The sequence below is a fragment of the Myripristis murdjan genome, chromosome 6 (assembly GCF_902150065.1).
Source record: "Myripristis murdjan chromosome 6, fMyrMur1.1, whole genome shotgun sequence".
Taxonomy (NCBI): domain Eukaryota; kingdom Metazoa; phylum Chordata; class Actinopteri; order Holocentriformes; family Holocentridae; genus Myripristis; species Myripristis murdjan.
Genome location: NC_043985.1, coordinates 25,108,530 through 25,132,877, shown reverse-complemented (window position 1 = coordinate 25,132,877; position 24,348 = coordinate 25,108,530). Strand labels below are relative to the sequence as shown.

At 40.6% G+C, this 24,348-nt stretch overlaps 1 protein-coding gene across 1 annotated transcript in view; it reads right to left on the bottom strand.

Moving 5' to 3' along the window:
- Positions 1 to 705: 705 nt before the first annotated feature.
- pdhx (pyruvate dehydrogenase complex component X) overlaps positions 706 to 24,348 on the bottom strand; it is a 41,256-nt gene continuing 17,613 nt past the window's right edge. Inside the window, exons 4-11 of the mRNA XM_030053908.1 lie at positions 22,914 to 23,122; positions 22,097 to 22,195; positions 13,152 to 13,317; positions 11,455 to 11,602; positions 8,989 to 9,047; positions 6,344 to 6,502; positions 2,742 to 2,806; positions 706 to 1,752 (exon numbers count right to left, since the gene is read on the bottom strand). Coding sequence (XP_029909768.1) covers positions 1,497 to 1,752; positions 2,742 to 2,806; positions 6,344 to 6,502; positions 8,989 to 9,047; positions 11,455 to 11,602; positions 13,152 to 13,317; positions 22,097 to 22,195; positions 22,914 to 23,122 — 1,161 coding nt within the window. The 3' untranslated portion in view covers positions 706 to 1,496. The remainder of the gene's footprint in view (positions 1,753 to 2,741; positions 2,807 to 6,343; positions 6,503 to 8,988; positions 9,048 to 11,454; positions 11,603 to 13,151; positions 13,318 to 22,096; positions 22,196 to 22,913; positions 23,123 to 24,348) is intronic.

Sequence of the window (24,348 nt, the reverse complement as noted above, 5' to 3'; positions counted from 1 at the left end):
CTGAAAGAACAAAATGTTCTCTTGCTATGCTTATTGAAATGTGGTTGTCTGGTGGTTAAAGGGCTGAACTAATACGGCGAATAGAAGCGAGAAAGCTGTTTATAAAAGGCAGTTATTAAAGTTACTATAAGGCAATGACTGTCTTTTCAGTCCTGGTGATAGCTGGAAAAAGAATAATATACTTCCTGTTCTTACTGCTACCTACATAATACACCTCCCACCTTAGGTAATGAATATGCTTATCTAAAAATGCAGGGACTGCTATTGAGTCATTTTGTAACACACACACACACACACACACACACACACACACTGGAATGCTCATGACATACCAAAGCGCAGACATGCATAAACACACCCAAAGCCCAGAAAGGTCACACCGTCTCCAAAAGAAACAAAGAACCAAACCAACGCTTGTGGATATGATCTTTGCACTAGTGCAGACACACATCCTCACAGCCACTCAGCACATGCTCAGAGCACTGAGACACATCTGGATGCAGGGACTGACCTGTGTACTCTACCTAGGAAATTACCCTAATTGGTATCTATAATAATCATATGCAATCTCTTTAGTTTCTTATTAAATATAAACAGGTGCAGACACATCTGTGTTTTCATTGGCAGTAGTGCTGTATCACAAAAAAAAAAAAAAAAAAAAAAAAAAAAAAAAAAGTTTCAAGAAGACACACAGACATCTCAGGGTTGAACAGTTAGGGTGCTGTTTTATTGGCATCTACAGACACCAACAATTTATCTACTGTGTTTATTTTTTGTACATATGAACTTGCAAGATTTGTTTCAAAGGATGTCACAATGTTTCATCTTAAATAAATTAGGGCATATTAACGTTAATGGATGATTTGTTTAAGAGCTCTGTTGGATTTTTTTTTTTCGTAGTGCAGCAGGAGGCAGAGTTTAAGGTCAAGAGGACATTCAGTAACGTGTTAATGTCCAGCCGATGTCTTGTAATAAATATCTTAGGCGTTGCGTACTAAAACAAAGGTACAGCACCATTTGTTACATGTTCCATGTGGGGTATCAACTCATTGTGACAGAGCAGATGCAATGGTATTTAAAAATATGACTTGGACTGGAACAATAACTTTATATATATACAAACATGACGTGGTAGTGTGGTGGAGAACAGCCACCACTGCAAAAGAACATCTCCCACTATGTAGGATAAACCCTGCTATGCCATCTTTCTCTGCTGCTAGAGACCTCTCCCACTCCAGCAGCAGTCCAGGTTCACTCCTCCATCACAAAGCCTGGTGGTTATCTGTTAAAGCAAGCCGCGGCAGAGGAAGTAGAACAAGAGTATACACGACGTACAAGAGTACCACTAGCTTGCGAGCCAAGCAATGACAATGGTAACAGTTACACGAACTGGAATCGACTGTCTAAGACCTCTGCCTTGGCAGGCATTAAATAGGCTTCATCATGCAGGTGTTTCTCTCTCTCCACTTTCTCACTCCGCTTTCTCTCTTCATCTTTCAGGCCAGGGCCATGCGTTGCGGTCGTTCCAGGTTGGCGCGGAATTTATCGAGGAAGCGTGAGGCCAATTCGTCATCCACCAGGCGTCCGTCACTGGACAGGGTGACGGTCATCAGCTGCTGCGTACGCAGGGTCTCGTTATCCTCAGAGAGTTGCAACTCGGCCCTGGACGTTCCCACGGCGAGGATGCACGCCTGAGGAGGGTTGATCACCGCGCTGAAGCCACTGATACCAAACATCCCCAGGTTAGATATACTGCCGCCGAGAGGAAAAGAAAAAAAAAAAAAAAAGAGGGAGAGAGGAGGAGGGAGGCAGGAAGAGAGTATGAGTATGAAGGAGAGAGCATACATTATATCATTAGTCAAACTCAGCAGGGTGAGAAAATGCATAAAATTAACTAAGGGGACATAATGGTGGTGCCATAACCAGTTCCCTGATACAGATTCATGCAAAAAGACCATTACCAATTACAGTGAGTGAATAAAGTGCAAAAAGGTGAATTAAGTGTATAAAAATAATGGGCTAGGGACATGTTGCCATTTTCTACAGTACATAAAAGACAAAAAAGCACTGGTGAATGAAGATTAATATAGCTTCAACAACCTCCAAATCTCTGTGTATTGTGAGTAATACTGACTTAAGGGCAGTTTGCTGTTTGCTTTAATGAGAATTTTAGCTTAGGGGAGGAATGGAAGAATTGATAGAGGAAGGGCGTACACATATATCCTCAAGAGGACAAAGAGAGGGCTGCATCTCCATAGGAATTCATCGTCCCTACCTGACACAGAAACCCCATTTATGCTTAAATGACACCATTAATTCTAATGAGTTAAAAAGCCTCCCTTCCACTCCTCTGCAATTGATGGCAACGTAATTGATGGTTCCTGTCCCCCAAGAACACATTCCGCTCATGTCTACATAAAATGTAGAATCTGCATGATATAATGACTGTCTGTGAAACCGGATATATAATTTGTAATAGCGGAAATTTATGATTGCTATCTTACCAGCAGGCCACTAAGCCGCAACGGAAATTACATGCTTAGCTTCTGATACGGAATTTAAGATGTTACAGATAAAGTGGCAACTATCCCTCCACATACAAAAAAAAAAAATGTTTCTTTAACAAAGCAAATTTTAAAAGTTTCACCAGAGAAGAAAAATGAAATATCAGTTTTATATTAGCTTGACATCCTACGCACCTCCTCCGTCCCCTTAAAAGAAGACGTGAGTCATGAGTTTACCTGAACGAGCCTCCCTGGTACTCCTCAGGTAGAAGTTTTCCATCGCGTGCCTTCTGGGCCAGTGCCTGCGAAGACAGATTATAAGCCACTCTGAGTCTATTATTACAGATCTTTGGACAGGCTACCGACATGGAACACAAACAGAGTAGAGCACATGTAATCTGATGAAATACATCATAACAAACTTTTTAATTAAGACAAAACATATCCTTGCGTCAGAAGAAAGAAACCTCGGGTACTACATAAGCTCCTGGCGCTTCCATTTAAAATCAGCTGTAACCTCAAACAGTGCTGACTAAATGCTGTTCACAATACCAATCTCTGAACCTTACACTGTAGCAGGAACAATACTTTTTCATTTACTCTACAAAAGTCAACCCAACAAACCATTGTTTTTAATGAAAATTGAAAAAAATGGGCATGTAGGTTAAACACAAATAATGCAAAATATTCAGATAAACAGCCTGATTTATCCTGTGGGAAATAAATCACGCTTATTCGCTGTACAAGCTATATTGTATGGACAATATGTCAAACCTGACATATTCAAACAAAGCAAGTCACCATTTCTAGACACTTAGCCAATGCCCTTATCCAGACGAGTTTAATAAGATGCCGGATGCCTGTCAGTCATAGTTTCATGGGTCAGATTGCTTCATAGTGGAAGACACTGCAGGAGTCAATTTTCAAACCCCGTGTTCAAGGAAATGATTGAACTTCCAATACCAAGCAGTGACATAAATGGAAACTATCAGACTGTGGATTGCTTAAATGAAGACAGGGAACTGACATGACCGAAAAGGGAAGATGAGTTTTCTGACGTGATGGTTCTTTAAGAGCAAAGGAAAACTGACAGCACCTCACTTTATTAGGTTAAGTGAATCAATATGCCACTGGAGCATGGCTGGGAATTGCAAAGATGGACGCATTAGAACTTACTTATCTGTAGAGCATAGAGCAAGGTGTGCATTGTTGGTGTTATGTCTTGGCTAAGTGTGTGTGCTCTGTTTAGCTGATGATTATATCTGCTGTGAGTGACTCCTGTGATCCCCTAAATGTAAAAACACAACTTCTAGCAGACAGATCCAACATTAACTTTTCAGTCAAACAGACAGATACTGCTGAAAATAAAGTCCTGGCTCCAGCAATTGCCAAGATTTCATACAAAGTACCTTTCAACTTGTCTCTGTCTTTCTGCTTTCTGCCTCTTGTGTATAATAGCCTCAATTGAGTTCAAACTGATGGATATGCCACCACAGTCCTAGTTTGTGGTCAGCATGACATTTAGTTGAATGGTGAACGCAGGAATACAACAAATACAAGCCAGAGTATGTCAAAAGAGCAGGAGACACAATGCGAGGTACATTTGAGATAAGGGCCCTCCATAGAAAACCAATCCAATGTTCCAGTCCATCACATTAATAGTTAGCAGACAGTGTTCCCCGCTTCACTCGTACCACAATGACTTCAATCTGAGACTCAAATTTTGTTTTAACCCAAGACAGCAGCCTAACTGCCTCATGGCTGTAGGTTGGAAAGCAGATTTTGAGATTTCTTCACAGGGTTATAGCCCATATCTTGGTCTTTTTGCTTTATATATGTGTGCATATAACATCTTAATGTAAAAGAGGGGCAATGGACAGAAATCTGCACCCTTAATATTTATACAGTCACTACTGCTAAAAGCTGCTGGACTCATTACTAATTAAAGACAATTGATAAAAAAATATACCTTTCTCTGCACTATACCTAATGTGATCTCAACCTGATATGGCATTTTTGTGAGTGCCAAGAGGTCCAAGCTTTCTGGGAAAGGGTCTCTTGAAAATTGTCCACTTTAATAGAATAGAATTACATTATTCACCACATTTAATGTTATTGAATGGTGATGAATCTCTAGGGCTTAGCTTAAGAGAGCTGATGCTTTCAGGGCTCACTGGCTAGAGAGATAGTTACTGTTGGATGGCTACCTTTCATTTTCATCATCAATCCATCAATAGTGCCAGCAAAGAGCCATGCTAGTTAGAGGAGCCTTAAGGTTTGAATGGAAACATTACTTTTAGCTAAAACTATGTTAACTTAAAAATAATTTATAGACAAAGAAAAAAAGTAGCCTAATTAAGCTTTTGATGCACTTACATCCATCATTATGGTGAACTCTACATTTCCTCTATATTTAGCTGTGAAACTGTAAAACTGTCTTACATTCAATATGAGTAAGACATTTCATGTCATTTAAATTTCGAGTCTGATGTTACCACAGGAGAACTTTACCAAGCAAAGAACACATCGTCATGTCCTTTACAGGCTACAAAACCATAATAACTACTTTCTACAAGTTGCTTTTTTTGTGTTTTTGGAGTATCACGCTTGTTGCCTTTAGGCAGCACATTAGCTGCTCCTTGGTGTCCATGCTGTCAGCGAGCTAAGAAGCCACTTTTGCAGCGCATCATGCTCAGTTTTGCTTTACTCTGGCTGATGCAGAAATTGTGGCTGCATTGCATTATTTAAAATTTCTGTTCTGCAGCCTTCCCAAAACCCATCCGTCTCCGCACTGAGACACACCAGTGGGTTGGGACACATGTTTTGAAAATCCTGGTCTAATCCTTATAAATCCATTTACTTCCATTCTTCATTCAAAGAATATTCAGATTACATTTCAGATCCATGCAGGAAAGAGGGGAAGGGGAAAAGAGAAGACAACCCTATTTTTTTAAAACGTTTTTTTCCCCCCAATGTACCTGCATTCAGCTTATGGTGATGAAAAAATAAATAAATAAATAAAACTGGTCACAAAAAGAGACATTAGGCTAATTACTCTACTGAGACAGCAATCTGTCTGATCTCTCTCTGTGTGTGTGTGTGTGTGTGTGTGTGTGTGTGTGTGTGTGTGTGTGTGTGTGTGTGTGTGTGTGTGTGTGTGTGTGTGTGTGTGTGTGTGTGTGTGGTTAACAAGGAAGAGAGTCAGACCTGGTTCCCTGTGTGTGTGTCTGTACATGCATATCAGGCTGTATGTGTGCATGTGTGTGTGTGTATGAATGTGTGCCCCCAGCTGCTGACAGTAATCAGGGGTGAGGTCTGACCGCTGTTGCTTTGCGGTCCATCTGTGGCCTGTGACAGCTGAGACCTGCACCAGCTCAAATCCACTCCACTCAGTGATCTACTGATCCATTAGGCTGATCTGATGCACTATGCACTATCTTGCTCTGATAGCAGGGTAGCAGGAGAGAAGAAAAAAACAAAAAACAAAAACATTTGCATAAATAGTAGTAGCTAATGGACTGGTGTGAGCAAAAGTTCCCCACAGACTTTATTATCTAAACTTGCTTTCCTGTTTCCCTGCACAAACCTTCATGTGTTTGTCTTTTATGATTCACCACCAGCCCCCACAAGCAGTAATTGTAATCAACCAAATGCAAATAAAGCATTAGATGAACGCACTTTAATAATGGCTGAGAAGAATCCAAGAGATTACTCTCACAGTGGGAGTTCGCTGATATATAATACATTATATAATAAAATCATGTTTTCATGTCATGTTTTCATGTGTCTGTCATTCCTCTCAACCCTGTAATTACATAGGATCGCTGTCCATTTCCTACTTTAGCATTAGCTGAGATCTCCTGGACTCCTTTGCTTGCAGCATCCTTGATGATGGGGGTGATGAGGCCTTTCTCGGTTGCCACAGCGATTGCGATGTGGATAGAATCAAGTGCTCGGGGGCCATCCCCAGACCAGGTCACATTCACTTCTGGCATCTCCTAGTGTAAATGGAAAAAAAAAAAAAAGAGAGAGAGAGGTCAGCCCAGTTCCTGTCAGATAGGATCAGAAAAATAGATATGGAAAAGTAACTGTAGAGAGACAGATAAACTGAAAAGCGTAACATATTGCAAGTCTCTCTGCTGTGGTTACATAATGTTACAGTGCAGTTTATGAGTAGGGAGGAATGAATGAGAGGTTAATATAGTGTATAATTTTCCACAATAAGACCTGCATCATGTGCAGGGGGACATCACAGAAAAAGGTCAATGTATTATATAAGTTAGGGAAAGTGTAGGAAAACTTTAAATGTGTGTATTTAAGAGGAGATCATACATCAAACAAGCAGCATGGTAAATGTACGCATTTCTCAAGGTAAATCTGCTAAATGTCTACATTTTCTGGTTAATGTGAGTGGAAAACACTATTCACAGTGGTGCGAGGCTCTCTCACAGTCTTTGACCGCTCTGCTGACTACATTCTGAGCGTTTTGGTGAAACCGATCAGATCAGGATGTTGACTGAAATGCCTTGTGCATTGACCGGTCCAGGGTGTTTCCCTGCCTTCTGCTTAATGCACCCTGGAACAGGCTCCAGCCCCTTCACGACCCTTATTAGGAATAAGTGAATACAGAAAATGGAGAGAATGGAAGTTACTGGCTTCATGGAATTATGTTTTTCTACATTCTTTTAAGTCCTATTCCAGTCATTTATTAAGCTCCTGAAAAGCCCCTAAAATAATCTCTGTTCATTAGAATTACATGTTTCTAAGTTTTTTATTCCCATGAAAAAACATCCCTTAGTGCCTTAAATGTAACTTTAAACCTTGCCCTCATTAAAACTGTGCAGATCTATAAATATGCAAACAGCCCCCCTCCCTCCTGCTCACACACCAGCTAGTAACCAGAGCTCTGTTCAGAGGATGCGGAAGTCCCGTCCCACTGCAGTCATGAATATTGTGCCATATTTTGAAATCTAGCCATGATTTTTTTTTTCTTTCAGTGAATCTCTTATTTACACTAATATTGTTCATGTGAAGCAGACATTTCGAGGTGGTCCTGTTGATTTTTTGAAAATAAAACTCTGGAGTGTGAGAGCTCTGTTCAGGGAATGACGAATTCCCATCCTGCAACACTAATGAAAATGGGGCTGTATTTCATAATCTAACCATGAACAAAAAAAGTTAACTGATTCAAATTAAAGGAGAAATTTATACAATGTGTTGTTTACAAGATGTTGCATGTGAGAAATGTGCATATTTATTACCGAATTTGAAAATGTACATATATACTGGTAAGCGTGCATTTACTTTTTTCCACATTTACTGTATCATATGCACTGGACAGAGAGATTTCCCAATAACTGCTTGAATTTTATGGGGCTGTATTTCGTCTATATCTTGCTAATACTACAATATGTCTGGGAGCAATGCCAGGCCCCCATGGTTCGGGGCACATGCAATGGGCTATGGCTGACATGTATCCACTGTAGTAGAAACAATATTCCATGACAAATGAGGCACAGAAGGTAAGAGATGGGCACAATGCAGTCCCTAACAGATGCCGCTGAGCCACCCTGGACAGGACAGAATAATTTAGTAGACAAATCTATTTATTACTGCCAATTACCTCCACACATCCCTACAAACGAATTTCTTTACACTAATTATGTCCATTCTGCTTGAATTTTTATCTATTTATTTACTGTGGAAAACACTGTAAAGGTGTGTCTTATTTTTTGTCCTTTCCTTATTTATCCCACATGCCAACCAAGTATATTTAAATAATTTAAATACTTTACTCATTGGGTGTTGCTAAGCTGTTTTTGAGAACGGGATGTGAGGAGGCGGATTGTTAAGACCTTACTGGTTAAAAAGTATTAATAACTAATCTACATGTGGGTTAGCCTGTTTCCTCTGTGTGACAGCCCAGTATCAAAGTGGTTAAGAAGCGCTGCAACCACAAACCCATTTATTCAGATATTTTTCTTACTTCCTGTTGTCTTGCTCAAATAAATTAGCAAAACCAAGTAAGCTCAGGGAGATTGATGTTTTGATATTTTGCCCAGAATTCCCATTAACCAGCGGAAAAGAAAGGATGAAATTAACTGAGAATCTGGGTCTATTTTTAGGCCTGTCTTAAGATGACATGCCTTTTGCTGTGAGTTGCTCCGACGTCTAAATGAATTTAAAAAGGGGATGACAGGGGAAACTGGCTGCAGGTGTTATGCAATTTGGTGACCAAATGATGTTGCCTTGGAAACCATGTCTGAACAAGATCCGAGCCTCGCCAGGTCCCCTCAAGCATAAAAAAAATATACAAGACCAGAGCGGGTAGATGACATCATACATACAGTATACACAAGGTCAGAGAATGAATAAATAGGTTGTGTGGTCTGAATACAGATAAACATACAGGTTCACTGATTGTATTAACGTATTCATGTTTTTGGTGGATTTTTTTTTTTTTTTTCCAGAGGACAATACTTACTTTAAGTGTAGCAGCAGCTGCCTTGATAATGAAGTCATTCACAGACACTTTGATCTGTTCTGAAAAGACAAAGGAGAAAACTCTGTGAGGACGTCATATACCTGAATTCGAGAATTAATGACAACCAAGACCAAGGAACTGGAGACCAAGAAAAAGTTTTGTATGCTAGTGTGACTAAAGCTATTAAGATGGGCGAAGAACTGGTGAAGCAACAGTCAGCTGTGGGACTACAGAGCTATGGGACATCAACTGGAGACCTTCAAATAGCACAAAATACACTATCAGACGTGTTATATAGAACAAAGCTGGCTTTTTTTTCAGCGATGTGTTGCAATTGTCAATTTCTGAATGAACAAATGTGCTTCTTCACCTAAACCTCCACCACAAATACTCTTTTGTAAAGCAGTTGTCCACACAGTGTTACAAGCCCGCTCTTTCATAATAAACAATATAAATCCTGCATTTTAAGCTCTGGAATCGCTCACGATAGTCGAGCTGACCAGATTTAGTCCCTCTCTCCCATACCACCCAGTCCGAAACCTCTGCTACGCCTCCTTCTCCATGTGTGACCACAGTGGGCAAAGCGGGCTTGGCCTGGCACTACTGCCAACATTTTACGAGAGTCCATTAGTGCCAGACAGTTATGAATGCTGTAAGCAGGATGATTAACGAGCTAACCGTGAAATCGCTCTGCCCCTGAACAAAGAGAGACCGCAAAAACAACCGGAGAGAGAATCCCTCAACACACACACAGCCTCGCTAATAGGTCTGGAATGACCATCCTTTTTCCTCCACCACAGAGAGAGAGGGTCTGGGCAGCTTTACTGTATATGTGACAGATAGGCTAAATAAAGCTAAAACAAACAAACAAACAAACAACAAACAAAAAAAAATATGAGCTACACAGTGTTTAACTAAATGTTGTCTTAAAGAGAGGAAATTGATAAGTAAATAAAGCATTCTTCCAATCTCAATGTGAAATACACTACACTGGGAAATATACATCATTTTTGTGACAAATACAAACACGTGGCCGTGATTACACTTCAGTCTTTTCAATGTGACTTTTGTAATCGGATGTGCCAGATCGGAACCCAGCTGTGTCCGCATATTAGTGCCCAAACTTGACACTTCAATGTGACCTGCCAGATTGGATAGTGATTGGATATTTCCCCGTACAGATATATTTCACTATGTGAATTGATAAATTGAGCAGATTGTGCCCACATGCTGTTCACATCTCATGGAGATCCAAACTCACCGAGAGCCAGGCCACATCCGCATGTGGTCCAGCTGATCGGATCCAAATGCGAGCAAAAACCAATCTTGGAGCGTACAGACTTGACAGATAATGCGCCCTGGCATTACTAGATGACAAGAGTCAAAAGGCTAGTTTAACCACAGCCAATGTTTCCTCTCTGTACTTCTGGACTAACCCACCATGAAAAAACCCCTGGTGGGTGTTTCTGTGTGGTTGTGGTTGCTAGGGAAGGCAAAGTGAGGCTGATAAAGTATAAGAGCACCTAGCCAAAGCCTGGAGAAAACACTGTGGGTACCTGCTCACATTGAAAAGTAATTCTCTATCATACCAGGCTTGCTCCTCTCTTCCTCCCTTATTCAACATACACACACACACTCCAGTCATTTAATACTCTTGCTACTTTTACTTACATCACTACCACCCACTTTAATGCACATTTTAACTTCACTCTGTGGTTTCTTTTAACTGGTCATTTAGCAGATACCATTCGACAGTCTGATGACGAAGTCAAAGCATCATCACTCTGAAGAAAAATGCGTCCATCTGTCATGCTTTGAACCAGAGAAAAATAATTACCCTGGAACGAGAGTATTAATGAAAACAGATTCCTTTCATGTTTACAGGATGAGTATTCCCGTGAAGCTCTGGGTCTCCCCCAGCTAACTTGCAAATTTCCTAACAAACATTGTCATGAGATCATTTGCCTTTCTGAACAACTGAGGACCTGTTTCCAGCAGTCAGCCATCCTATTAGACAACTGCTGAGACTGAGTTATGAGTCTGGAATTAATTTGTTTTTATATATTAGAGGTTCTGCTGGCTATGTGTACACCTGTATGTAGCTGTTGTAAAAGCTGACTTAAGCTATAGTAAACCATAGATCTCATCAGTGTTGAGACCAGCTGTAGAGGTGGGTGCCTCTGGGAGCTCATGACATACAACTGAGCCCTCTGGAGGTGATTCATGTAATCTGTAATGGGAGATACACACATATGTCATAGCCCATCTGAAGTAACATATGAAAACCCCCAAATTCACACCTTCACAGAACATTTTCCTTCCAGTTTCTGACGTTAGACATTCACTTGAGGACATTATGGTGACTAATTCAGGTCAAAATGTGTCAATAAATTGCACAATAAATTGTTTGAAGCAGACTGCTGCTGGACCGATCTATATTTTTCACTTTGAATCATGAATGTTTACCTTTGGCCAGGTCTTTGCGGAGCTGTAAGACTGCACCCATGTCACAGTCAACAGTGGCGTAAGCATGGGGGATGGTGGTCTTGGACTGTGTCAGTCTTTGAGCAATCACACGGCGGATATTTGAGGCTGGAATCTCTGTGAAAGTGCCCTGAGGCAGAAAAGAGGCGGTACGGGGAAAAAGGAAATGATAGAAAGAGAGAACAAGGCAATAGATGATATTTTAGAACTTGCATAGTCAATAATGGATAAGGGCTAAAAATGCATAAAATCTGGAATCAACATAGGAAAGACAAAATCATGTTTCATGACTTCTATGTAAGCTCTTGTGGCACTTGAGCCACAAGGTGATTTTGGCACAGGGAGTCTGACTGCTGGTGGTGAGAATGCTTGTGGCGTATCACAAGCATGAAAAAGGAAACTGCTATATTAGAAGCTATTGATCACATGAATGGAAGACTGTGAAACAATACAATATCAATAGGAATAGCTTAAATGACCTTTACACACAGTGTGAGGCTGTCATCTATTTTTCAGAGCACTTTATATTAATGAAGTGGGACAGTTTTGTAGCGCTGATCATGACCAACCTCTTTACAGCATGGGAGCAACATTAACAGATGTTAATTTTGAGTGAGAGAAAAACTGTAAGTAATTTAAAAAAGAAACAATTACAGAAAATACACCAAAGAGCAGTGTCCTAATTTTGGCATGGATGTTCCAGTCTGTGATGATATTTAGATGATGATAAAAGATCATGGTGCTACTCTTTGCTATTTAACAAAGCTCTCTGCAGGGAACTAGTGTCACCAGAAGAAAGCATGCTAATTAGAATTGACTGCTGTTGTTGTGTCACCAATTGGCCTCATCAAAAACTACCCAATCATTGTGAATATTAAATTTACATCATCCCGCCCATGCTTTAGGAGCCCTCTGGGGTAGCAGCCATGCCAGGTAGGGGTGCAGGGCCACCGATGCTGGTCAGCCAATCACCAGCAAGTTGCTCATTAATAGTAAATGAATGTCTCCAAAAGAGTTTACTCGATTCTAGATGCAAGAACCCTCAAAAATAGGTTAATTAAAAATATTTCCCCACAATTTTCTTTCATTTACATGCCACAATTATGTTTTAGGCAACAGTTTATAATATAAAACTGTCAAAATTATAAAAATACCCCATAATTTTTTCAACCAAAAGACATAGCCTACTGAATATAGCCATGCAAATTCCCCCACACAAACAAGTTACACTACTAAGCACTGACAGAAATATGAAGGCCAATAAGTGAATCAGTGCTTGAATCTCCTTGAGAAGATCAAGAAGTCAAGTCAAGAAGGCTTTGCCTATCATGTAAATGAAGAGAAAAATGTTATAGTATTAGCAGTATTAACAAAATAAGAGTGCACATAATGAAAAAGGGATATAGCACACCACTCAACGGTGGGGAAGCCCTTGGGAGCACGATGAGTCACAACCTTTAGAAGGGCCATGTCTCTATCAATCTCCTCACGAACCCATGAGGCTTGAAGAGTTAAAACCGCTCAACCCTACCCCTGGCCTTGACATCATTCTTTAATATGATGATGAATGTGACTGTATCTGTCAGAGCAGACATGTCAAACACACCACTTTACTACAAGATGAACAGTGTGGCATCTGAATGTGTGTGTGCTTCATGGGTTAAGCAGTGTTTGCTCACCGGTGCTCCTGGTTTCCCTGGTACAGAGAGTGGAGGTATGTTGGGTCTGCCTCCTGGAGGCGGTGGGACAGCTGCTGGCGTGGGTGTAGGACTCGGGGCAGCTGCGGCAGTCATGGCGGGAGTTGATTTGGGTGCAGGCGAGGTCTTCAAAAGGTTCAGTGCATCTCTACAAAAGTGGCAGAAAAATATGAAGACCAAGAGGGGACATTAGTAGGGGACATTAGTCACAATTAAACCAAAAATGACACTGCAACTTCTTAGCTTATTTTCAGTGGCAGAATATTCACCTGCTTAAAGTTCCCATGAAATGACCTCACATGACTTCTACTTCCTGTAAAATAGAGTCTCTTAAATAGTGACATAATTCTGCACCAGTGGGTATAAATTAAAATTTCAACCAATAAAACCTTCACAAATTGTTAAAAGTCCTATCTCATCCACCTACCCCTTCAAAAAAAAAAGATCCTTCCCTGCACTAAAAAATCCTGTTTCAACAGGAATTACATAAAATCAAGAAAGTTAGAGTCCATTTCATGGGGTCTTTACAAATAAAAGCACTATAATTAACTATCTTTTTTGTATTTCAGTTAACATAATTTGAGTAATCACACCTCTTCTACCAAACCGATTCTGACTTGTAAATAAACTTGTAATTAACTCGTTTATAGTTTTGAAAGATACCTTTGTGTCTTATGTCCCACCCCATGGCCTGCTTCAGCAGGAATTAAATAAAGTTACAGAAGCAAGAGGCTTCATTGTATGAGGCTGTGATGGCTTTCACTGTGACTTTAATAGACTGGTTTGCCTTTTTTAACGTGTACAAAAGGTTGTCTGACATAATTTGAAACTGCACAGGGAACAACTACTCTGATCATTTTAGCATTGGGGAACTCCAAACTCATGACTATGAGGCTATAGAGCTATGACTCAAGCCACCTGAAGCCATTTGAAATGCCATAACCCCACGCCACTCCCTTGACACCACTCGCTGCCACAGTCACAGATTCAGATGCTCATTTCCACATGCACATCCATTACCATACAAAACAAAAATATGACTTATCTCTTTGTGTTAGCGAAGCTGCAGTGGTGATGACAGTGAGAACAGAAGTGTCTGTGTATGGGCTTGACTTGTAAGCCTGTTATTTTAAGTCTAAGGAAAGCATATGCAATGTACATTTTATCCCAGAGTAAACAGGAGTAACTGGACTTCAACTTCTGACTGGGTCCATTGATATGTGCCATGCTTTTTGAGGAGGGATTTCTGGGGCAGGAAGGGGGGGTATACCTAAATATACCTGATCCACTACTGCAGCTGGCGCTACTGAACATGCTTCAACAGTGCACACAGGAACATTGGCTCATCATACAAATATTACACAAGGATGAGCTGCTGACTTTCATTTTATCACATCTAATGCTCTATCACAAATATTTACATGGGCAAACATTTTAACATCTTCAGAACAACACAATCTATTTCTGTAGCTGACATTCTTTTAGGGAGAAAAGGCACAGAGGATGCTGATGGTTTGAAATAATTAATCTTCTAAGTCAAACAAGGAAATGTTATGGTGAGGTCATTTCTGGAGACAGACTGGATTTGTTTTGCAGGCTGTGAAACCAAGTCCAAGTATGAGTTCGCCTGTGTATGTTCTTTTCTGAAAGAACAGGAAATAGGGTTTTTGGTTTGCAGTCACTCTTTTCTGTCCATTAGGCTCAAGTCCATTTTAAATTTTGCACATTTGTAAACTGGCCGGTGGATTCACTATAAATCTCTCTTCAAATGATAGAAACTGGATCTTTTGTGGCAGACAATTTTTCAACCCCATTGTTTGCAACCCTATTTGCATTTCCATTTCTTGTGCGATTTCGAGCATGTGAGTGTTTTCAGAGCAAGTGAGTTTCAACCAACCTGTCGTCATAGGACAAGCTGTTTGAGCCAAAAAGCATGACAAGGTAGTCACTGCTGCCTTGACCCATGATCTAAACATACTGGTTATGGTCACTTTGTCACAAGTAATACTGTTTTAGTATTTAATAATGATATACTTAATTACCTGATTAATATTAAGGCACAATTTGGTGTGTCAAACTTTACTGATCCATGCTTCAGGATACTTACACTAAAACTATGTGTGATTTACCAATACATGATTTTTAATTTTATTATTTTAATTACTCATGATGGGATAACATATATGCCGAGGATAAATGTGTGTATCCAGTTTGTGTAATTTCAGTTTGGAACACAACTATAGGGAAGTTAATGAAAAACAACACAGCATTATTAACCCATATATTCCCGCATGGTAAGATTATAATTAGCACTCTGCCAGTGCTCACTTGATAAAAATGCTCCGGCTGGGATAGAGAGGTGTGTGTGTGTGTGTGTGTGTGTGTGTGTGTGTGTGTGTGTGTATATGTGTGTGTATCTGTGACTCAGAGACAGAAGTAACTTGGTTATCCTTTCTGCCCCAGTGGAGAAGCATTATGACAATTACTTTCCAGTTACAAACAAAACAAGCAGACCAGGATCAGGTGTCAAAGGCACATCATTCCCAGATGGTGAAATGGGGCGTGCATGTTAGATGTGCAGGAATCAAACACAGTGCCCAAGTCAAACATTTCAATGTATGCAATGAAGATTTGGGACATGCCTTGCGGACTTCCCTTGCGCGCAATTTTATTCAAAATCTTGGCTTCATTATCTTTCCAAATTAGTATGGTGGGAGAAAAAAAAAATCGGGCCATAGACTTCTTTCCCTTTCAGATCTTTCTCCTGAGGCATTACCTTTAAATACCGTCCACCTTCATTTCATTTTTGGTTTGGACGCACACAAAGACTGAATTTGCAACATGTCCTCAGGATATTACGTAAATGATACATTACATAAATGTGAATGAGTTAGGCTACTTCACATGTTTGCCAACCAAAATAAAAATAATAATAAAAAAAAGATTATGAATGATTTTGTCAACAGTAAGTTTTGCATAATTAGTTTCTCAATCAAAACTGTTTCCAATGCAACTCATCAACAAGCAGCTCTGCAACTGCAGTGCTCTTAGCACTGATTTTTTTTTTTTTTTGTGAACATCTGTTACAGCCCTCTCTGCATCAGATAACATATCAATTAAATACTCCCTGCCTTTCCCATTTTTTTCTGAAATATAGATATTTCTCAAAAAAAAAAAAAAAATGAGCCTATTAAATTCCAGCTGAGTCATATGAACCACTTTACTGGCTCAATCCTGTGCACTCTTAACTGTGATATTAATAACTCAAAGGTAGGTAAGACAAGGACAGCCTAATCTTTCAAATAAGAATACACAGACCAATAGGTTAAAAATGCTAAAGATTATAATGTGCTATCCCTGACACTGCCTAGGAGATATAAATATCAAGATGACCCACACATAAGCCTCAAACTCATTATCTCCATCAGTCTGATGGCCAGCCATTAGAGAGAAAAGGAAAAGTCAGACATCTGGCATAGCACTTCCGTAGTTCAAAGGCACGTTGACGTCTATGATGTAGGTGAATCCCACACTTATCAACCAGATCATCCAATAGTTCACCTGAGGCAGCTGCTCCACCTCAAACTTACAGGGAGAAAAGAGGATCATTGCGCTTCCACTGGAATTGCATCAGTTTGGGCATCACCATGTTGTTAACGATGATAGGGCACATTTCTCCACATTAGGTTTCATTCATGCGACAATGACCGGCCTACTACTTTTCACACATGTAATTCTATTAGAATGTCTGCTGTCTTACTCTGAAGGTAACAGGGGAAGGGATGATATCATTTGGGGGCAGGATTCTGCAGACGGCACAAGTGATTACTGATAGAGAATAATAATAGAAAGGCAATAGAGGGGGGGAATGATGATGGACTGGGAGGTCTGCCCTAGATTTCTCTCCCCTTTTTTCACCCGTTAATTGTGTGCTCTGCAGGATAAGTTGTGATGGGGAGGGCAGGTATCAGGTGTGCCTGCTTCGAGCTCTCTGGTTCCAATTCAGTGCACTGGGGCCCTCCTATCCACATGCATTAAGTCTTTTGTCTGGACCAGCTGCCGTCGACCTCACCATGTAGCCGGGAGAAGTCTGGGCCCCACGGCTCTTTTCTCTTTGCAAGCTGTTTTTCTTTTTTTTTTTTTCCCTCTTGCACACTTGCTTCCTCCTTTTCTCTCTTTGTTAGTAGTAATTGTCTGTGGAGGGACTGGGGGGCATTTGGAATTCCCCATGCTAACTTGAGAGAAGTACACTGAATATCTGAAAATCACGGGCCACCAAAAAGGTCACAGGTAGGCTGAGGCTGTCTCACCAAGCAAAACAAACACAGGAGATGTCTCCACAAAGGCCTTTGTTCACTTTGCAGGGGTAGCCAAATAATTAGAGAAAGAAGAAGATGGTGAAGAAATCTCGTCAATATCTCGTCAATCCTTTGTGCTGTTTTGCACGCATGTTACTCCAATTGCAGCAACAAGAGTGAAGAGTCAAACAATCCAAATGAATAAGTAGAGTATGAGATTTGACAAGATTACAAGTCATTTGCTGACAATCTCATTACTGAATGTAGCTCCACACAAAATGACTAGAAAATGATGTAGAGGGATTTTCCAAATTGAAAAACAAATCCACTCAATAATGAATTGTATAATCAAAAAAAAAAAAATGCCACATTCTTTACTAAAAATGCTTAAGGGATAACTTTCCTATAAATGTATGAAGTGCTTCTGATATGAATGAGAAGAAGATCTGTGACTTAAGATCAGTATCGCTCTAGAGTGGGCAATTGACGATGACACCACTGATAGCTTTTGTGCTGCTGGATGGCTGATGTATTCTCACAGGAGGCATGTGCTTTTCACACCGACCATTTACACTCCGACTGACAGCCAAGGCAAAGGAGCCTCTTAAAGCCAGGGAGGTGGTGACTGGAATATTAAAGAGGGAACGAGGCACTGCCTGTGCACACACACACACATACACACGCACATGCACGCACGCGCATGCACGCGCACGCACACACACACACACACACACACACACACACACACACACACACACGTCCACATTCACACGCAATAAAACAAGTACCAAACATACACAGACACAGAAGTACACAGTTTTCCCATCTCAGGCTCTACGCTGCCATCTAGGACAGAGGGAGTTGTAAGCTTACTATACTGCTCACTTTCACCCACATGGGAACAAAAAGATACAATGACTGAGCTTCATCAAGTCCAAAGTTCAGACCACACTTTATATGCACCCTATATTAAAAATAACAAGCAGATAATACAGTATTTCATGTATGTAATAAAACAAAACAAAAAACACTATATTACTAGGATGGTATATGTATCTTACATATTTATCTTTTTGTGTATGTGTATGTGTGTGTGTGTGCAAATGACAGCTTCAATCAACCCATTATGCATTTCATAAGGGTTTGAGTTCAGCCCTGTGGAAAAGAGGACTATGTTGTAGTGTGACTGATCATTTTCTAATTCTATCGTTTAGTCAAGATTATGATTTGATCAAAAATACTGGCAAAACCCTCCTGCATAAATTTTTAAGTGCACCTAAAATTAAACCGCACCGTGAAATAAATATTTAATCTAGTAGTTACCACTGGACTTCCTTCCAAACCTTTAAATGTTTTCATTTCTACACCATCCCGTTCCCATGAAAATAATATGGCTCCAAGTCACTGTTCAGTCCTCCAGCTTGCTGGCACATAATACACCATCTGAGTGAAACCCTTAAAACAAGGAGACATGCTTTACAGAGGCTCTCTCTTTAACATCAGAAGCCTTGACGGACCATAATAACACAGTTGTATAGAGAAAACATGGCGGTACGAGGGCAGCTGTGGCCTAAAGGTTACAGCAGAAGCTTGTAGCCTGAAGGTTACTGGTTCAATCCCTGGAACAGCAGGATAATGATGTCCGCGTGGTGCATGAGTGGTGCTCTCTTCTCCTTCAGTAACCATGGCTGATGTGCCCTTGAGCAAGGCACTTAACCCCCAACTGCTGTGGCCGGAACTGAAGACTGTGGTTGTACTGTGCAACTCCCAGCTGTAAATATGTGTAACTATGTGAATGTGCAGCAGGGGGATGCTGTAAAAGATCATGCATGCTCAGTCATAACTGCTCTGGATAAATGAAAGTTTAAAAAGTTTGGTTTAACCACGTCTCTCCAGGGTAGTTTTCTGTTCTGTAACTTATTTTCCCCCCAATCTTTAAACATCCAAATCTTATGAAAGCTTTTGTAGAAACAGGCTATGACATAAAGATTGATGTGAGGCAGTGATGGGGTTTGCAGCTTGAAAAAAAAAAAGATCATTATTGGCATATTCCTTTTACTGATGACATGCACATGGCCTTAATGTAAAGTAGGTCGTCTGTTCAATCTGATTGGGAGATTAAGATAATGTAAAATTCTAACTGCAAGACATGCCAGTGTCAAGATGCTGCATAGTACAGAGGTAAGGTTTTCTGCACATGCAATTCTTGTTTTGGAGGATGGCATAGGAGCTGCCATGGATTAAGCAGTCATTGTTTGTGAATACCTGTTATGCTCTTTGCAGATTATGTAATATCCTATGATCTCATCCCTGGGCTATGCAACCAGTGTTATCCATGCCCTCTACAGGGGGCCTCACAAGAGTAGGGGGTGGGGTGGGAGGGGTGCCACTTTCCTGGCCCCAGTGTTATCTGATTTGCCGGAGCACAAAAGCGGGAAAAAAACTCTCTATTCTAGTCTCCCCTGAAGGAGCTCTGTCAGCCTAATTTATTCTCCCAAGAGGCTTTATTTTACAAAAAACACTGAGGCCTGGTCAGCTGCACAATTATTAATGAGGCCTGGTCATTGGAACAAAATACAAATACCCATAGTTAATTATTGTTTACTTATTTTCCCCCATAGTTGTGAATTTTAGCTACCGATCTATCATGAGGAAAAGTTTTACAGCAATCAAGTCTCAGATAGCATTTCGCTAATTTACCCCACAATATCAAAGGCTGATCAATGCCCCCAAAACACTGAGCTTGTGTGTTTAGTTTTCACCTATACCCAAACCACAGCCTTACATACAAATCACTCTGGTTGGACTGGAAAAAAATGGTTTAGACTTTCAATGAACAAATGTATTTGTTTTGCTTGGACACCTCTGACAACAAGAGTCTATTAATGCAAGGAAGAGTCTGCAGAGATAAGCAACTTGCACTCACTAGACACAAATCCTGCAGCAATATGACATCCCTCTCTCGACCTATGAGTATGAATTCATATCTTTGGAGCCCGCATTACCTCAGCTGCGAGGATTTTTTCCACTGAAGCATCTCATAATGATGTCTGTTTTACAGCCTTTGGGAAGAAGGTGCCATTGGCAGATACCTTAGCAGTCAGATTCATTATCTCACTAATGAGGATTGCTGTCCACTAGCACTGCAGCACTTTGGTGTTATTTTCTTTCCTTTAACACGGTGAGATAGCCCTGCCTCTTCCATATTCCACGTTTCAAATGCTTCTTGACACAACTTACATTTTTGTGCCTGGTCTGCATCTTTTTGTAATCCATACTTGGTAAATGCCCATATGGAGGCACGGATCACTGAAGCTGCATTCTACCAGTATAATGAGTAGCTAGCTAGCGGACACACATGCAAACAGCGGCCAGCACGGTGTTACAACATGAAAAAAAAAAAAAAAAAAAAAAACACACACACACCTTGTGTATTTTCAACTGATGTGATAGCTGTTTATTGTATGTAATTTTAATGTTCAGAAATCTTAAACGTAAAGGAAACAAAGTGGAAACTACATGGCACTTACACTTCCATAACTTTTCCAAAAGCTTTTCCAAACTTTCTTTGTCCTCTGAGATTTTTGTGATTGCATGAACAAAAACTGTGCAACGGTGCGATTCAGTAAATGGGATTTGATTTCTCACTGACTGTAACTGGGTAGGTCAGAATAAATTTACACATGCAGAGGTTGTTACTACTGACATTAAGCTTTACTGAGCAAATATAAGCGAGCAAGAGGAAACTAATTTCTTTAGAAATTTTACCCTCAGCAATCAAAAATCATGTAGTCACATCCATAAACTATGCACAGCATGCACATTGGTGATTGCTTTGTACCAAAGGAACAAAAGATTTAATAGTGGTGACGGGTGACTTCAGGGAACTCTGATTGGAGTGCTCGCTTGCTGGTGTGTCAGAAAGAGCGTTTTATTTAGCTCTGAAATTTTGATTTGTCATTTGCTGTTGACAGAGAAGTGTACATAGTCAATGCAAGCATTTAATTTGGACAGGATGTGGCACTTCTCAATTGCTCCACTTTGTCTTGTGTGGCTTTAAATTGCATCTCCTGCATGCTTAGCCAGATTGCATACATCGAGAGGAATGTATTTATCAGTTTCTGTAATTTGTGGGTGATCTTTCTAGACAAGAATTGGCTTTATATTTCTTCATGTACTTTCTCCTTCACTCTGTCACACACACATCTCTGACAACATATGGTCTGCGTTTCTATGGTCACCAGTGGGTCCTGGAGACTGGGTTGCCATGGCGACAGCAGTGGCTTAATGAGATTCCCCAGCAGGGTGTGAGATGGGTAACGAGAACGTTCCATCAGGTCCCTGCTGACAGCAGGTAGCCATTAGAGGTGTGTGTGTGTGTGTGTGTGTGTGTGTGTGTGTGTGGCTTCACAGCTTTTTGTAGTGTGAATGCACCCCTATAACAGGATTAAAGTACCTGAAATCTTAACCACTTCTCAGTCACACTATTTCACTTACCTACTCTGTCTCACATTTCCATTTTCATTCACACTGTGCACCACACGCGACTTGATTCTGATCTCATCTGGCCACAGAGACCCCTCACATAGCTATCTGTTCCCCAAAGCTAACTCGTCCATTGATACTCACTCCTTGGTGATAAGTCCCCTTGGCCCTGTAGGTGTGGCCAATTTAGGGTCCAGACCATGGGTGTCCAGAATATGTCTTGCTGCTGGGCTCAGACGTAACCTGGACAATTAAGAAGCAATGACAACTATTTTTATTTATTTATTAAATGATGCTTCCAACATCAATACAGACAAATCTTCAAATAAGTCACCACAACAGTATCTATCTGATAGGATATGTAAATCAGAGAGCTACCAATGTGTCATAATGACTATACCTGCATCTGGGTTATTACATTATTTTCAACTGTATACTACTATTCACCACTCTCTTTTCCAATTTAGAGAGAAATGTGTCTACAGGAGGCAGTGGCCCATTGCGCTAACACTGAATGCCTTATTCTGGTCCATCACCATGCCATCTTTGGCTCATCATGATCACCGCTGCTGTGCAAAACTTAAAACTTTTCCACCTTGTTGATTTTATTTAGTCATGGTTTAATCTGAACATGTGGTTGGGCTCAGTGAAAAATGTCTTTGCATATCAAATAGGCCCTGCTTTGTTTTTGGCTACTTTTTCCTAGAGTATTTATTGTATCACCAGTACTAAAGTGCATCTCAGGATTCAAAGCATGTTTTGAAATGTGGACAATTGAACAACATCTAACTCAACATATTGTGTGGGACGGTGGTGACTAAGACTTGGCTGGACAAGTGCAAGGCTGTGTTGGTGCATTCTAAACAAGTCTGGCAGTTTCTGCCAGAATAAATTGCCAAAATACAGGGAAAAGCAAAAAAAAAAAAAAAAAAAAAAAGAAGAAGAAGAAGGCAACACTTACGGTCCTGAGGTGGCTGGTTTTGGTGGAGATGGTGGAGAGGGAGCAGCAGGGGCTGCGGCCGGGGCAGCGGCTACCTGGGCAGCAGCTGGGGCTGTGGAGGAGGGTGCAGCTTCTGGAGGGGGCATCTCCACCTGCTTCCAGTCCTGCCCTTCCTCCACCATGAGGGCAATGAGAGTGCCCAGTGGCACACCACGACTGCCCTCCTCCATCTGTGAGAAGATTGAGAGGCACATATACAGAGAGAGAGAACACCAGCAATATTGGTTTATTAAATTGATAAGAGCGAATGACCTTACATTAGACAAAGAAAAATATTTTCTCCTTTGTTGCGTGCTTGTGAATCACTCTGGAAGATAACAGGGGAAAGTAATTGAAGGGTTTAGGGAAGACAGAGCTGAGTATAAGAAGAGGAGAAGTGGTATTTGAGTGAATCTGCAGTGGTTGTTACAATGATGAACACCTTTTGACAGCCCATTCATTATGGCTACTACCACAGGGAACTCTTGAGCAGTCACACTGCCTCTCCATTCACTTAAGTTCCTTCCTCTGCTGATTGGACAAACCACACAACATAACCTATAATGTTTAATGAAGCGCAACTCTTCACAGCCATATACCATTGATTCATTCCCTTGTTCTGTGGCAATCCAAAGCCACTGCAAGCCTTTCTCTACCCACTTCAATCTACACTAGATGTACTCAGTCATTTGATTAGCTCTGAATGAAAGGGCAGGCACAATGGACAGGGTAGGGCTGCTGCACTTCATCTATTATCAAAAGGTATCCACTTAGTGAGCTTTCATTTCTGTCAAAGGTGAAGGCTCTGTCCAAAGAGACAAAAAAGGAAGAGCACAGCAAGCAAAGAGAGACAAAAAAACAGATTTTTGCTGAGCTATTTGAGTTCAATCATACCGATCAGCGATAATCTGACTGATCAGTATGATGATACCAGTACACAACGGTCCAGTTTGAAAGTACTGACATTGAGACAGTAGTTTAGAAGAGACTAGGGATGAGATGATGCTTATCTCACAATATGATTGTATGTATGACATGAGGTTCCCAATTCAATATAACTATGATACAATGTAATAAACTCAGGCTCAATGACATGGAAGTATGACAATTACAGCATGCTTGTTTTCTATCTTTCTAGCAGTGGCACAGGACTGGTAGAATGTATATGTCAATTTAAAAAGGTAAACAATACATTTTTGAGCTTGTGAAATTGTGGTTGGCAAGGCAAGCCAAGTGTGGGTTATATCATAATTCAGCTTTCTGACTCTCAATTTGTATTGCCACATTTTTGCATTGCGACATACAGCATTTTGACATACATATCGTCTCTTCTCTATTGGAGACAGACCATATCAGTAGGGATGTGAAGTTGCAACCCCCACAACTCCGGTGGACTTGCAAATCAAAGGCATCGCTC